General features: G+C 44.6%; 1 protein-coding gene across 2 annotated transcripts in view; it reads right to left on the reverse strand.

Annotated features, from left to right (window-relative positions):
• Positions 1-15,532, reverse strand: part of OCA2 (OCA2 melanosomal transmembrane protein) — a 1,377,074-nt gene that overhangs the window by 1,163,781 nt on the left and 197,761 nt on the right. Inside the window, exon 1 of one of the 2 annotated variants that reach the window (XM_069636601.1) lies at positions 14,895-15,029. The exons of the other annotated variant lie outside the window; for it this stretch is intronic. Coding sequence (XP_069492702.1) covers positions 14,895-14,906 — 12 coding nt within the window. The 5' untranslated portion in view covers positions 14,907-15,029. Of the gene's footprint in view, positions 1-14,894; positions 15,030-15,532 lie in introns of those variants that run through there. 2 annotated transcript variants of the gene reach the window in all.

Genomic DNA, 15,532 nt, shown 5'->3' on the forward strand with positions numbered 1-15,532 from the left:
AACTGGCAAGCCTCCGGGGCCATGTTTGCACTAGGGCTATAGAATTCCACACCCACTGTGCTTGGCGTTGCGCAAGGTGTATCACTCATATGCATAGACGCTCCATGTCCCGATTTCACTTGCTGCACCACGTCCGGCTTCTTCACCCGTCGCTCCATGTTCGCCTTGCAATGCCACCGTAGCTACGCCATCAGCGCCTGTGACGAAGGAAGAGACATCCCCATTAGTAAGAAGTGATCAAGTGAGCGCAACACAGAAATACTAACCTGCAAGCACACTGGAGCAACACAGCATCTGAAAAACAAAAAGGACATTGTTAATAATGTGCGTAGACCAACGCTGACAAGGAACTAATAGCCTATGACTAGAATACAATTCCAAACATTAACCCGCATCCTATTACCGTTGCTATTGCTACAATATTAACGTGGCAGGACGCTCTTAGCGGTTCTTACCTGTTTGGACACCAGGAGTGCTGTTAACTTCTGCTGATATTTGAATCTCTAGGATTTCAATCAACTTCTGGATTCTGTTGATTGGAGCCCTCTCATTTAACACAGCGTGGAGGCCCCGCAGGTATTGCAAAAGGGAAGTAGAGTGGGGGTTGGGACAAGCTCGCCAAATGCACCAATTGTCTGCCAACAAGAAACTAACTGCGTGCAGAGCAAATCCAGAACATTGGGGAAGGGATTGTAGCCCCACTCTTTCGGGGAGCTGCAGCGAGTGCCTTTCAGTGCCTCAGGTGTAGTTCTCTAGAGGGTGTGTGCAATACCTCAGCACAACAAACATCAGACCTGTCTTGCTGTGTTGGACCAAGCACCTACAAACTACTGGAAGGCGTTATCAAATATATCAAACACATGTTTGTTAATGCCAATTATCTTCCAGTTGGTGTCTGAACTAAAAATTACAAATAAAAAAGGTGGTTGAACCTTCAAATTTAAGACCGATTGTAAATGGCCAGGCTATTTCTAGCCCTAGAGTGTAGGGGTCACTATACAAGTCCTACTGCACCTTGAAATCTAAAACTAAACCCCACTTTTCAACTGAGATAAATAATCAGTTGATGACCTTCCCTGGTGACTCACTAAGGTATACTCAACAGGTATGTATGTAATTGGAGTGTCAAACTATACATAAATTGCAGATGTGTGGTACACATATTTAATAAATAAAAATGTAAATACCAACAAAAGCAGTGCAAATGTAGTACGCATTGAAACAAAAATGGTAATTGTATTAAGCACAAGCAAATATTCACACACCACATTACATCACTTTGAAGCCGTTTTAGCCAAACTACCATTCTTTTTTCAATAGAGAAAAAAATGCAGCCATTGTACAACGGTCAACTGAAAACTGCGAGCATTAGTTGAAGTTGTGCCATCTAATCTGCATGTGAAAAGCTCAACTAGCGTTCATTAAGGCTCGACTAATATTAACAAAGGTGAAGCTCACTTATTGCTCAACCTGTGATGCCAAATTAAGGCTCAACTGTAGTGAGCATTAGTGAGCATTAGTTGAAGGTGAGCAATCTAATTTGCATGTGAAAAAGCACTTCGATGAAATGCAGCGAATAAAAAGGTTGTTCTGCGATACCCTAAAGTGATGTGACCAGCTTGTTGGTAAGATAGCTCAGCGTGTTGAGCGCTCACTGCTGCTTTCTGTGTCCATTATCTGCAGGTCGCAGGTTCGAATCCTGGCAAGGCCAACTCAGCCTTTCATCCTTCTGAGGTCGATAACTATTGCACAGCTGTGATGAAATTGGGCTTCATCATGAGTACTGGTAGAGATTTTCACATGTAATAGTTGAAACCTCATGGCTGAGGGCTCCATTACATTTTTAAATGCAAGTTTAGCTCTGGAGGATAGCTCAGGGGCAACGTGCTCACCTTGGAAGCAAGATAACACAGAGCAACACAGGTTCGATCCCCGGATCCGTGCTTAGAAACCTCTGGGTATTAAGCGTGTTACAAATAACCTATCAAATCCTATATCAAGTAATGCCTTTATATTCCTATGTAACAGGTCGATTACCGTTCCCCATTACCTGGTTTAATGCCAACTCCACTTTTGGTATTTACATTGATATGGGTATGCAGGGGCCTGATGATAGTATTTACATCCCCCCTGTCATTTGTGGGGAATAGGCTGCGGGTAGGCATGCAATTGCTGTTGATGGTATAAGAAGCCGCATTGGCGGTTGCAGGGAATTGGCTGTGGACACTTTCCATTTTGCTGGTTGTTTTGTTTATTTATTTGTAATGTACGCCAGACCCGGGGGTATCAGGGCGCAGGGTACAGAAAAGGTTACAAGAATACTTTCAGCTTAAAGGCAAGTAAATTACAAGGTTACATAAATAAGGTACGCACAGCTCCCTAATACAGAACAATTTAGGTATTGGTAATCATACTAGGCATACAGGCAAGTTGCATTAATTACATAAAGCATATATATATGTAGATAGAGTCACAAGGTAATGACATATTTACAGATGATCACACGATGACTAAGATAATGATCAAATAAATGGTCATGCAATCCATTCAGATCTGTGGGTGAGTCATAATAAGGACTGGTGCGGGATGGGAACTAATTCATCTTGGAAAGTGGAATTCTGAACAATGCCTCAAGGTGGCGGGCCGACCCTGAAGGGAACGGCCTGCCGCCCAATTTAAGGGCCCAAGTGCAGCAGTGTCTTAACCAAGGTTTCTTTGCTTAATTTCCAGGATTTTGTTATGCTACATTTTCTTCAGGGCCCACTTACCATGTTGCACAAATTATTAAAAAGGGCAGAGGCCAACTGGTCTTGGTCTACGGCCATGGACTATATCCCCATGTCTAGAAACTAACCAGATCCCAGAGACGATGGCCTTCAACAATCACCAGCGGCACGGCTTTCGGCCATGTCCACTGTCCCTGTTGCACTAAATAGGCGCAAAGGGTATTACCCAAATTGACCTCTTACAATTGACCTTTTGCACAATTTACCTAATTATAGTGGTCCTAATTGACCTTCTGCACAATTGACCTTTATATTATTTTATATATGTATTGGGTTGGTTTTGGATTATAAATAATATAAGGGGATTGGGTGGAGGGTTGTGGGGGTTTCAGATTGGGTGGGGGGGCATTCCCCCCGCATATATGCCCTAATTGACCTTCTAAATTACGTAAATTCTCCTGAGGTCAATTGTGAAAAGGTCGATTAGTATACAACCGCTCAAAGAGAGTGGCCACGGCCATTGGGCCATATCCCCCCTCAATATTAAATTAGCAAATCCTACTGCCCGTGGATGCCATCTCTCTCACAGCAACACTACTAACAGTGCGTGGGCCACTGACCATTGGCCCGTGCCCCCCTTTTCACCCTCCTTTCATTTCTGCAGTAGCTTCTGCAGGGAAACTCCTGCGGTAACATAGTGTAGTCACGTGGATGCAGTCTTGTATTACTGCGATAATCATTCTGCATTAAGGAACCATTTTCTGATTTACTGTGGTTATGGAAACATTCTCAAAAATGTAGATGTCTTCCCTATCCCCACTGCCATTCTCCATGTGCGACCCACCTTCTTTTCAAGTCCCGCCCTGTGCCCCATTCTTTGTAAAGTCTCCGGACCTTCTCCCATCATCTCCGTTAACTTCCAGGCTCCCATGGTGCTCCCCTCCCCTCCTACATAGCCCTGCTGAGCGGGTCGTGTGACTTTTCTGCAGTATTCCTACTTGATCCCCAGTAAGATGAAAATGTTCTACCACAACACGTGCTCTGAAGCCTAACCCAAACACTCAAAACTACACATGTGGGCCTCTTCCCCTTCCTTACCTCTACCTTAATACAAGACCTACCCTTTCCCTCCCCCAAAACTTGTTTTGAGCACTTGAATGTATTTGGCTTCCCATGGGATTGCCACAGTAATCACACACATTAAACCCGAAAAAAATGGCAACATTTCATTTCTGAAAAGCCTCACTACTGCAATGCACAATGGGAGATAAACGTTTTTTTGGACTGGGGAGCACACCCTTTTCTGCCAAATGTTTTATAAACAACTCAACAGGTTTGCACCAAGCCAAAAAAGGAAGATCTGTGACCCTGTGTGCCAATTTTATTCTTATGTGTTGCAACTATTGCTCAACGGTGAGGAAACGGAGCTTCATCGTGAGCACTGGTAGAGATTGTCACATGCAAATTACATTGCTCAACTTCAACTAATGCTCACTACAGTTGAGCCTTAATTCAGCATCAAACATTGAGCATTTAGGGAGCTTCGCTTTTGTTGAGATCAGTCGAGCCTCAATGAGTGCTAGTTGAGATTTTCACATGCAGATTAGATGGCTCAATTTCAACTGATGCTCACTACAGTGGAGCCCTAGTTGAACTTTAACTGACGCTCACTTCTGCTAGACCATAGCTGAACATTAATTTCGCCTCATCACTTGAGCATTGATTTAGTCTCTGGCCTGCAAAGTACAGTTGAGCTTTGATCGAGTCTCACTTTAATCCTAAATACCTGGGTTGGGGTTATCAGTAAGCGATTGGCGACACGAAAGGGAGGCAGTGGAGGGGGGGGTCACAACAACATTAACCCCCCCCTCTGCCATAGCTCTGCCTCTTTTTCCTTATGTGCAACCCTTAACCCCCACCTACTGTCACTTCCCACGACTCTGCACACCACACATGTCCCTACTGAAGTTCCCATTGATTCCTGAATGGTCGTTTTATAGAATCATGGCACAACTCCTCCCCTTTATCTAGTAGCACATTCAATATATTAGTGTCCCCGATTCATGACCAAAGAGTAGAGCAATAATCACAAACAACCTTTTTGCAAAAGCAAAGCTTTATTTTTGGAAAAACGGCAAAAAACCATGTACCTTTAAAACATTATTTGATTGCAATGTATGAGCATAACTGGGGGCATGGAGTTCACTGATACACATGTAAATGCCTGTTCTGGATGATCACAGTCAATTGTAAAACAACTATGCCGAATTCTAGCTAAGTATATGTTTTTTTCATGTATTTTGAACATGTGGTGAGTCAAGTAAATACAAACTTCATGACAATTTTCATAAAATCATTGGATATGAATGATACTACAGATCACGGCCCTACAACCAGCAGGTCTCCAGATGCTTAGTAGAAGGACTCCCATGATCCCGCAACATTGTCTATGCTAGCTAGTGTTCATGGAAGTTGTAGTCCAAAACCTCTACAATGCTCCAACTAGTGACCAATGCTTCTTTGCCATTCACATTGTTTGCAGGCTGGTCAAGCACAACAGCTGATTCACACATTAATGCACAATTGCGTGCCAAGGCATTTGAGCATTCTCCATGTTATGCCTAACCTATAGGTTTTGAGACTTCTGCGGAAGGACCAGAGCGAAGGGTCTACTCTTAGCTCAAGGGGCATTGCATTCCAGTATTTGGCTGCAATAACCGGGAAGCCGTAGCCTCCTGCTTTGTCGTTTGAATCTCTGGGTAGTCAGGTGACCTGCATATGACGAGCGGGTTGGTCTAGAGGATTGGACTTTATAGCGGAGCAGTGTTTGATAGACATTTATGCGTTAAGGATCAGATTTTGAATTTAATAGGATCTTGCACTGGTAGCCAGTGGATGCTTCTTCTGATTGCGGATATGTGGTCTTTTTGGGGGCTATTGGGAGCCTCTCTGATTGCATTGTTCTGTACCATCTGTAGTTCATTGATGTTTTTAGAGCTAGATCCAGCAAACAAAGAGTTGCAATAATCAACCCTGGAGAGGATAAGTGCTCTGACCAGTGTAATACAATTGTCTGTGCTTAAGAACGGTCTGCAAGAAGTAATAGGTTTGGCGGTATAGGCCGATGGCGATGTGATGGCGTGTCTAGTTAGGGAGAGTGACGAGTCCAGGTATACACCTAGGGTTTTTACTTCTTTGGCTACCATAATGATGTTGCCGTCAATGTCAAAGGATTTGTATGCTGTTGGTAGGTTCTTTAGCCGAGGTGGACTGCCCACAATGAGGAGCTCAGGTTTATTGTTATTCAGACAGAGTTCATGTTGTGCCATCCAGGCTTGGATGGTTAGGTAGATAGAGTTCAAAGATTTAGTATCTGTGTCATGATTTCCCATGATTGGCAGCAGTATTTGGGTGTCAACCGCATAGTTAGTATATAGTGACACCCAATTTGTCAAGTAGATCAAAAAGAGGTTTTGTAAAAACATTGTACAATGTTGGGGATACATAAGAGCCTTGTGGGAGCCGCAGATGACATGGGTATGAATGGCTGAGGTGGAAGTATAGAAGACTTTCATAGTCCGGTTAGAGAGGAAAGATTTTATCCAGTTTATAGCATTGTTTGAGAAGTAGGCTGCCCTGGCTAGGTGTTGGCACAGGATGTTATGGTTTACTGAGTTGACCGCCGCTGAGAGATCCAGGAGGAGGAGGAGGATGGCTAGATCGCCTCTCTCTCTGATTTGATCCATTTGGATTTTTAGTCCCAAGCGGGCCGTTTCTGTACCGTGGCCTGGGCGGTAACCCGATTGGCGAAGGCCAAGAAGGTTATGGGTTTCGAGGTAGTTTTGTATTTGTAGGTATGCTACTCTGTCAATTATTTTTAGTAGAAAAAGGGTACTGTTGTGATGAGCCAGTAATTGGTGGGCACATTAGGGTCTACAGTAGGTTTCTCCCGCAGTGGGAGTACACATGCTTCTTTCAAGTTTTACTGTACTTTGTTAGAGGCAAAGGAGTTATTGATCAGAGTCAATATAAACGGGGCCAATTTGTCAGCGCAGTCTTTAATAAGTGTAGCCGGGCAGATGTCTCCTTGGCACCTCGAGGGCTTTAATCCCTTTATAATTTGGATGGTTTCAGTCATGGTGGTGGGTGTGAAAACAAACCTGGGGTATGAAATAGGAGGTGTGGAGTCCAGGGCAAGCTTACATTTTTTATTTTGATTTTGTTTTGGAGCAAGGTAATCTCGTCAGTGAGGGCCTTTTGTATGTTCTTGCACCATGGTTGGTCTTTGGTGCAAGTATTTGGAGACTGGGAGGGTGATTCTAGTTCCTGTAGAATGGTAGAAAGTTCTCTAGAGCCAGAGTTGGGGTTCTCTATTCTTGTGTTATATGCATTACTCTTAGCTTGGATGGTGACTTCCTCGTATTCTGTACCAAGTTTATTGAATAGTTTTTTATTGTCATGGGTGGGAGATTTTTTCCAAACGCACTCTGCGTTTCGTTTTTTGTTGTGTAAGTCTTGGAGACTAGTGATGTACCAGGAATTGGTGTGGGCAGTGGGTTTGGCTTTTTGGATGCCCAGGGGCGCCACTTCGGTGATAGCTGCCTCTAGTGTTTGGTTGTAAAGTGCCACTAAGGTTGTCGGGTTAGCTGAGTGGTCTAAGTGGGAGGCGAGAGGTAGTAGTAGGGGGAAACACGTGTGGTGTGATGTTGCGGTGGTTATGTGCGGGTGAAACTGGAGCAACAGGGGTTGGAGTGAGTGCTGTGCTGTGAAGTGGTGCTAATGGCTAACTGTATGACATTATGGTCCGACCATGGACATGGGTCGTTATTGGATATATTGGTGATGCTGGTTGAAGTCAGCAAGCAAATCCAAAGTACGGCCTTTAGCGTGGGTAGGGTGAATAATAGGCAGGGTGAAACCTTGTGCTTCAATGGTGTTAGCTACTGTGAAGGGTTGGAGGCCGGTGATATCATTAAGACCTAGGTTAAAATCCCCTACAATGACAACTTTTGACAATGGCTTTATGTCAGTTGCCAGGAGAGAGGCAATGCCTTCCTCAAATGAGGAGGTGGGTCCTGGTGGTCTGTAGATGAGGTGTAAAGAGAGAGAGAGAGAGAGAGAGGATGTGGCTGCTAGGGCTAGTTTAACAGACATCAATTCTCCTGCCGGGAAGGCTTTGCTAGTAGTTTCTCTAAGCCTGAGGTTAGTTTTGGAGATGACTGCAACTCCGCCTCCTTTGGAGGTCGTTCTATCTTTCCTGAGGATGGAATATCCATCAGGTATTGCTACTGAGAGGGCAGGGGCGGTGGCAGGGTATAGCCAAATTTCAGTGATGGCGATAAGGTCCAAGACCTTGGAGGTGATGAGATCTGCAATGTCAAGGGTGTGTGCTGGAAGCGATCTAGCATTGATGAGTGTTCCCTTGATCTGGAGTTAGGGTATGTCTTTGTTCTGTTGATCTGTGTGGTGGCTTTATTGAGGTTCGGTTTTTGGAGTTTTCCCTTTCCTGCCATCGGTTTGGCAGTAGGGAGTGAAGTAGTTTGGGTAATTTCTCTAGGGTCTGATAGGCTGATTATTGTTTCTTTAGGTATGTCTTGACTAGTGCAGAGGCTTCTCCCTCTAGGCTGATGTTGGTTTCTGGAGGATGGTGGGGCGTGTCCCATCGTTGTCTTTCATTTCTCAGAGAGATGGTCTGGGTGGTAGTTGTAGGTTTGTCAGGGTGGGATGTAAGTTGGTTAGGGGTAGAGGGTTGATTTTATCTCAGGTTCAGTACCATTGTATTTATTGCATGGCACGGTGGGGTAGGCAGAGGTTGTGTGAGTGGTATGGTATGATGCTGAGGTGCTGTGTGTGTTGGTGGGTATATCACCCATATTGTTGGGGTGTAAAATGGTTGTAACATTGGATTTGGTGGGAAGTTGGAAGGGGTGTATATGAGGGAAGAAGAGTGAGGGTGGGATAGTGCTTGGGTGAGGTAGTACCATAGCCATTCGCAGTGTGCAAGGATATTTAGACTGAGGGAGGAAGCAAGGGAGGGTTTCATTATGGGCTGGTATTTCTGTAGTGTAGGCGGTGGGCTTGATGGCAGTCTGGCTATAGCTTGTAATCATTGCTAAGTTTGTGGTGGTTTGGATTGTCTTGGGGGTTGTCGGAGATGGGCGATGGTACTAAGGAGGGGAAGCCAGGTGGAAGGGCAGGGTGCCATAAGTGGGAAGGGTATGTGATACTTCAATGCAGCAGGTCTAGGATACAGTGATTAACATGGCAGAGGCAGGCTAGGATGGTCTGTGCAGTAGAGATATAAATCAGTGACCTATATGGCAGGAACAGGCTGCAAGCAAATTTAGTTATGGTAATCATATGCAGTAAGGCTAGGGATCAGTAAGAAATATGGCAAAAGCGAGTAGCAAGACACATACAGCAATATGGAGAAAACAAGCAGCAAGGCAACTACAGGCTGTGGACATCTAGTGCACTGAGGGTAAGGTCCAGTGAACGGTATGGCAAGTATAGGTTGGGTTAAAATTATGCAGTAATGCTAAGGGCCAGTAAAAATTATGGCGATGATGCGTTTCATGGCACATACAGCAGTGTGGAAAAGACGGGCAACACAGCAAATACAAGCTATACAGATCTAATGCACTAAGTTAAAATCCAATGATTAATAAATCAAAAACAGGCAAGTAAGGCTGACGTAATCTAGTGCAGTACAGGTAAAGGTCCAATGACCCACAGGATGAGAACAGGCAGCACCAAAGTCCTGCTGTGATAGGCGTATGCAGTAAAGAAGGGATGCTGTGTAAAGCCAGGTAGGTACAGGCAGGATAACATGTGTGGGTCAGGTCCTATAACTGCAGTAACAGCAGTCGAGCAGTTTGCCGAAGCACAGGTCCCGTAACCAGTAGTGGACACGGGCAGGCCTCACGCAGACTATGCACAATGGCATCGGTATGCAGCGAAGTGCCGGTAGAAATTGTCTGTAGGCCTTGTCTCCGTATTCTGGTAAGGACAGGTTATTGGAAGGTCTGTGCATGGTGTCTTTATTGTGCACGGCGCTCGTCACGGGTGGTAGTGGATCAAGCGATCATAGTGAGATGAACAGCTGGGCGTCGAGCGGGATGGACAAGTTGTTTTGAGGGGCAGGAGATGTATGATCTGTAGGCTTGTAGTATAGGGCTAGGGGCATGCAAATGCAATTGGCGGATTGTAAAGCGTAGTTGTGAGTGGGAAGGGCCTTATAGATGGCGTTTAGCTCTTAGGGTAGGAGCTATGCGAGTAAGTATGTATGTTCTATGTATAGTGCCATATAAAAAACCAGTTTAAGAGGGGTTTAGAATCTGGACGTGAATGTTTTAAGAGGGTAATATTGTAAGCAGCTATGCAGAGTTGTGTTGTGTAGAACTGGTAAAAATGAATACATGAGTTATGTGAGCAAAATGTTTATGAAGTGTGGTTGGATTAGCTAAAAAGGTGAGTGATACTTACCAACTGGCTGGAGGGTGCTGAGAGCGTGCTAGGCAAGTGGCTTCAGTAATGAAGCTGTAAGTGGGTGGCATCAGTAGCTGTTGGGACTTCAGAGTGGTTTTGTAAGCTGCCTACTGTTTTCAACCTCCTGCTACCTTTCCCCATACACTCTTCCGACCTTAATGTCCGCCTATGCACCATAACTCTGCTGCAGCCTTTGTGCTTTATTCCAATTGGCTTCAGCTGCTTTCCCCTCATCCCGTTCCGCCTAGTGTTGGGAAGGGGGGGGCGATTGTCCCAGACCCCCCCCCCCCGAGCGCTTTTAAATGAGGCAAAGGCATGGAGGTTTATGGTAGGGGTCCGGGAGGGGGGAGCCAACAGAGGCTATAGCGCAGAGAGGGTAGTGCACACTTTGAGTTTAGACTACACAGGGAATTAAACGCCATTATCAATAATAGAAGCCATATTTATATCGAGGCCTGACGTCGCACTGCAGCCAGGACCCCAGCCCTAGGCCACAAACATGGGGATAAATGTGTGCATGCAGGAATAGGTTGTATCTTGGGCACCGGTGAGAAAGGCCGGAGCTACATAGAACTTTCATTGGCTCATGTTGCAAGCATTCATATCCCAGGAAGAATGCGCCCTGCAAGGCAACGAAGGGGTTGAGAGCTCCTTGCGAAAAGCGATCCCACAAGGAGGGCACAAGCCTCCGACCTTCCCCCGCCCCAGCTCTAAGTAATATCACCCAGATGCCCCCATTCCAAGACCCCAGCATTCCAAGGTACCAGTCAGTCCCATACAACGGTTATCCCCCAATCTATCAGAAAAGATCAGAAAGCAGTGACCAGTTGCCTTCACCAAAGGTCACGCGATTTGTGCTGCGAGGTGCCTAGAGGGGCAAAACAACAAATCTAAAATTAGGGTGGAGAGCTGGGGCAGAAGCAGACGTGTCTGGAATCGAGCTGGGGGTGTGTGTGTGTGTGTGTGTGTGTGTGTGTAGGGGTGTAGGTGAGTGTGTGTAGGTGGGTGAGTGTGTGTAGGTGGGTGAGTGTGAGAGAGAAATGCAATGACCTCAAAGTATCCTCTTAGCTCTTGTCTGCAGTACCAGGTGCACATTAGGTTAGAGATAAATAATGTATTGTTTTTCTGCATATAACTAGAAATTAGCTTTAGCCTCATGCCTGATGACGTACAAGAGGAAGCCCACGTGGGAGAAGATGGACGGATGGGGCTTGAACCAATGGCCTGGCATCTCTTGTGGAGCAGGTAGCCTATGTATAGGGTCTCACCAACAAGCCATTCGGATTTGTAGCCTATGTAACTTACGTCACCGATGACGCTGTGTGCCTTTTTAATGTGCTGCAAGTACTAGTTTTAGCAGAACGTTCCGTGGCAGCAGAGTGCCACGCTGGCGCATCTCTATTTGTGTGCAAATAAACCTTGTTCTCCTTGCAAGAGGTGTGCTGGGCCTTTTTTCCCCTCGTGGGTTGCATTTTTTCTGGTGCGACCGTTGAGGGGCTTCTCTACACTAGCAACCCTGCCGCTTGGCAAGTCTTTCACTGGGCCTCAATAGACCTTCTCCTTAACACACACACTTCAACCCCTTCTTTAACCAAACTCATGCATACACCTCACCGCCTACCTCTGCACACCCTTTGCATCCACCTATAACTTAACTTCAATTCCTCCACGTTCTACCTGTAGCACTCTGCCTCATTCCCTCCCTTAGAACCACCTTGCCCAAAGCACCACAAACTGTCGTAATTCTCATCCCTTTTTACCTCACCCAAGCTTCTGCACCCCTGATCCTGAACTTCAGCAAACCATTCCTCAAACCTATCCCTGTGGATTAGGAACCCCTGCTCTACAACATACTCTTAACTCAGCAACCCAATTCCACGAAACCGGATGTGTGTTCAAGGAGGATGAAGTAAGATATTATATAGGGTGAGGGATCTCAACAAAGTCAAAAGAAGGTGACCAATTCTGCAGAGGATATCTTGAAATGCACGTCATCCCAATGACATGTGCAGGTGGGATTGGCTAGTGGAGGGTGAAGATGATTCCAAAGAAAGTTCTGTGCTCCAAATGTGGGTGAGGGGAATGGCAACTCCCATCATGCTAGGTGCCCCACATTTACACTCAGCATCCACATCTCATTTGTCATAACCATTTGCCCTCTCATACCCTTGTTGAGAGGCAGATGAATAGGTCATTAATGGCAACTGCCTGTGCCAATATCGTAATGGAGAGAAACGCACCGGCCTTATCCTGGATCAATTCAGGAAGAAATGGACCCAATGTAACTGAAGATGACAAGAGTAAGCAGGCCTACTATTAAACCGGCATACGCGCGTGCAATAGAATAGACACAAAGCAAATACGCATTCACCCTGATGAAAAGCAGACATTAGATCAAACGTGCATTTAGACACGAAGAATAACGCTTGCACCATAAAGACAAGAACAATATAACCCAAGTAATGTATACGCTGAAACTCTACACAAGTGATATACCTCGTCTACTAATGTAGGAAAACAGTAAAAGGCGCCATCTTCGTAAAAATGGAAGTCGTCACACGCATTGAAATTATTGACGTCTCAAAGCCTCAAAAAAACTCAAACTGCTGAATCCACTGAAGTACAGGTTTGTGCGGAGCACAGGCAGTGGCTGCGCAACCCATCTCGAAGGTTCTGGAAGAATTAAAGGAGGGCTTCAACAGTTCAGAAGAAAAGCCACAATGCCTCTGGGCTGTTGCGCGCTTTACAAGTGTTAATCAATTAAACAGAAGAAAAGAATTCCCAAGGCACAAGACACATTTCTCTTATATTAATTGAAGAACAAATAGCCTTTGAATGCTAGGTGGCAACTAATTATGAATTAAAACGTAGTATAAAATGGATCGACCAAGTTCCCAGTGGTTGGAAAAGTAATAACACTTGCGCTCATATCAGCTAAAATCTCAAATAATACAGGACAGAATAATTCAGAACATGGTCTCCTCACACGTGACCTAGAAATCAAGAACAGTGTCTATTCATTAAGGCCTGACATGTCCCAGCACCTGCCTCGACTCCCCAGACGTTAGGCGCCTAGCAAGGTCAAGTACATAGGAAGATTTTGGCTCATGGACTAGGGATAAGGGATAGCGTGTTATAAAATTGGAACAATGCAGATCTTGGACTTCTCACTACTCACTCCCATTTTTGTTCATGTGCTGATGGCCTGTCATAGCCAAGGTGCCGACCAATAAAAACTCTTGTTATGCCGACCAGTAGATATTGCAATAACCAATAGCAAACTTTGAAGATTACATGTATTCCCCTTTATTAATCTAAAGGTGGTCCCATGTGAAGCCATCAGATAGCAGTATAACCAATGGAAGGACTAACCCATATACTCTCTATATGTAGGCAACCCCCTTAACCAATCCCCGTACCCTGTAGGTTCTTGTAACCAAGACTGTAATGAGACGTCAATGGTGATGCTTTTTTTTTTTTTACCGTTGCCATGCTTGAGAGCTCACAATTATTTTGTTTGCATGCTGTCCCTGCTTTATGTGCATTGTTAATAAAGCAGGGTTTCACTGTTTACTTTGACCATTTATGTTATTGGGTGTGGGATTTCCCAGCCTATCTATTCCGCTCAAACAGGGGCATTCCAGTTTTACCTTTACACCCTCCTCCACATCGCCGCCGCAAAACTCCATCCCATGCTATGCTCAAACTGTATATGCCAATATACCATAGTATTCGGGAGGTCCTTGCTCAGTTTTTGTTTTCTTACACTCGTGGATTTATAATTCACTACATGTCACAGAATGCAAAGAACAACCTAGAACTGGATGAGCAACTGCTGATGACATGGGGAATGTTGTTAGGTCTCCTACCTTAGGCACAACTGCCTTCGAATTTCAGCAACATCTCTACCTTTTCCTCCCCCTCACCCCCCCCGCACCCCCTGCAATCCCCTCCACCCTTAAAAGATCAATCTCACCATCCCCCGACCTGAGAGCTATCCTCATCGGTCTCAGCCCTGCCACCCCTTATTACCCAACCTCGTCTTTTCTTCCATTCCCTCAATTGTGTCACCTCATCTGCCTCACTATTAGCATATTATCAGTGTCCCCACACCAACCTCTCAGCCACAGAAAATGCTAGAACGTCTGCCATACACAAAGTAAAATGAAACATGGAAAATCTAACATCGCAGTTTTTGAAAGAGTTAACAAAACAAATCATATTTTAATGACAACATCGACGTTTCATATAAGTATGTAGCCTTGTTTTTTTTGTTGTTTTTTTTTTAAGGAAAATGGGAAGGATTTAAATTGGATGACATCAATCTTCTCAGTTTAAAACAAACCTAAGTGTGTCACAGATATTACTGCCAAAGAATACCTTTTTCTATGGATGCAGAGGATGGCTCAACAGTATTTTAAAAATCTGACATTTAGTGGACGAAATTTATACTGCAGCGTTTTTTTAAAAACATTTTAGAGCCCTGTACTGCCGATAAAAACGAGGGCAAACAGTTGTTATAAACTGGGGAAATGGAATAGTTTTCTTTCACAACCTAATAATGTCTTGCAAAATCGCTGAAGACGGTATCTACCTACAGCCCTAAAGATGTACGGCCCCAACATACACATCCTAACAGACGTATACTTTGAAGCAACATCCGGTTTTAGTGCCACCTACCTCGGCAAACATATGTCCCAACGATTGCACACTCACATAGCCCCTCGCCTTAATGCTGTTTCTCCCACTCCCCACCCGTGAAGCCCGTCTTTATAAGTTACTGTTCTGAACAACCTCCGACCCAGTCGATGTTGCTTTCTTGTCCTTTAGGATGCAGGCGCGTTTCAGTTGAAATGTGTAGACGTAACACACAACTTTGAAATGGGTGGTTCATAAATCGCGGCCATCTTTAAATGTAGTGATTTACAATGTACACTTACTGGACATTTTCAAATAAAGTTATATTTCGTAATCAATATTAAAATTATAACAAAAAGCTAAAGTTAATCACTGCAGCAAGTGAATATATTCTAATACTTGTATTCTCCTGAAATGTAAAGCATTTCACTAATTTGATTTTAATCCTAGTATGTTTATTTAATCAACGAACCTTTTCGAGTTATACTTTTATTGCGATCTGCTTCAATTCTTAACCGAGGATCTCAGTATCTGGGTGGACTCTATGTTTACAGAGATCTATTCGTGCTTCATGTCCTTTTATGTCAATGATACAAAACGTAGCAACAGAAAGGCACAAGTGTTGGCGGTGCGTGAGTTCTAATGAAAGGCTAAATATTGACTTAATATGTTGAGGCTGC

This window comes from Ambystoma mexicanum, chromosome 7p (genome assembly GCF_040938575.1).
Source record: "Ambystoma mexicanum isolate Mex_15411 chromosome 7p, UKY_AmexF1_1, whole genome shotgun sequence".
NCBI lineage: Eukaryota > Metazoa > Chordata > Amphibia > Caudata > Ambystomatidae > Ambystoma > Ambystoma mexicanum.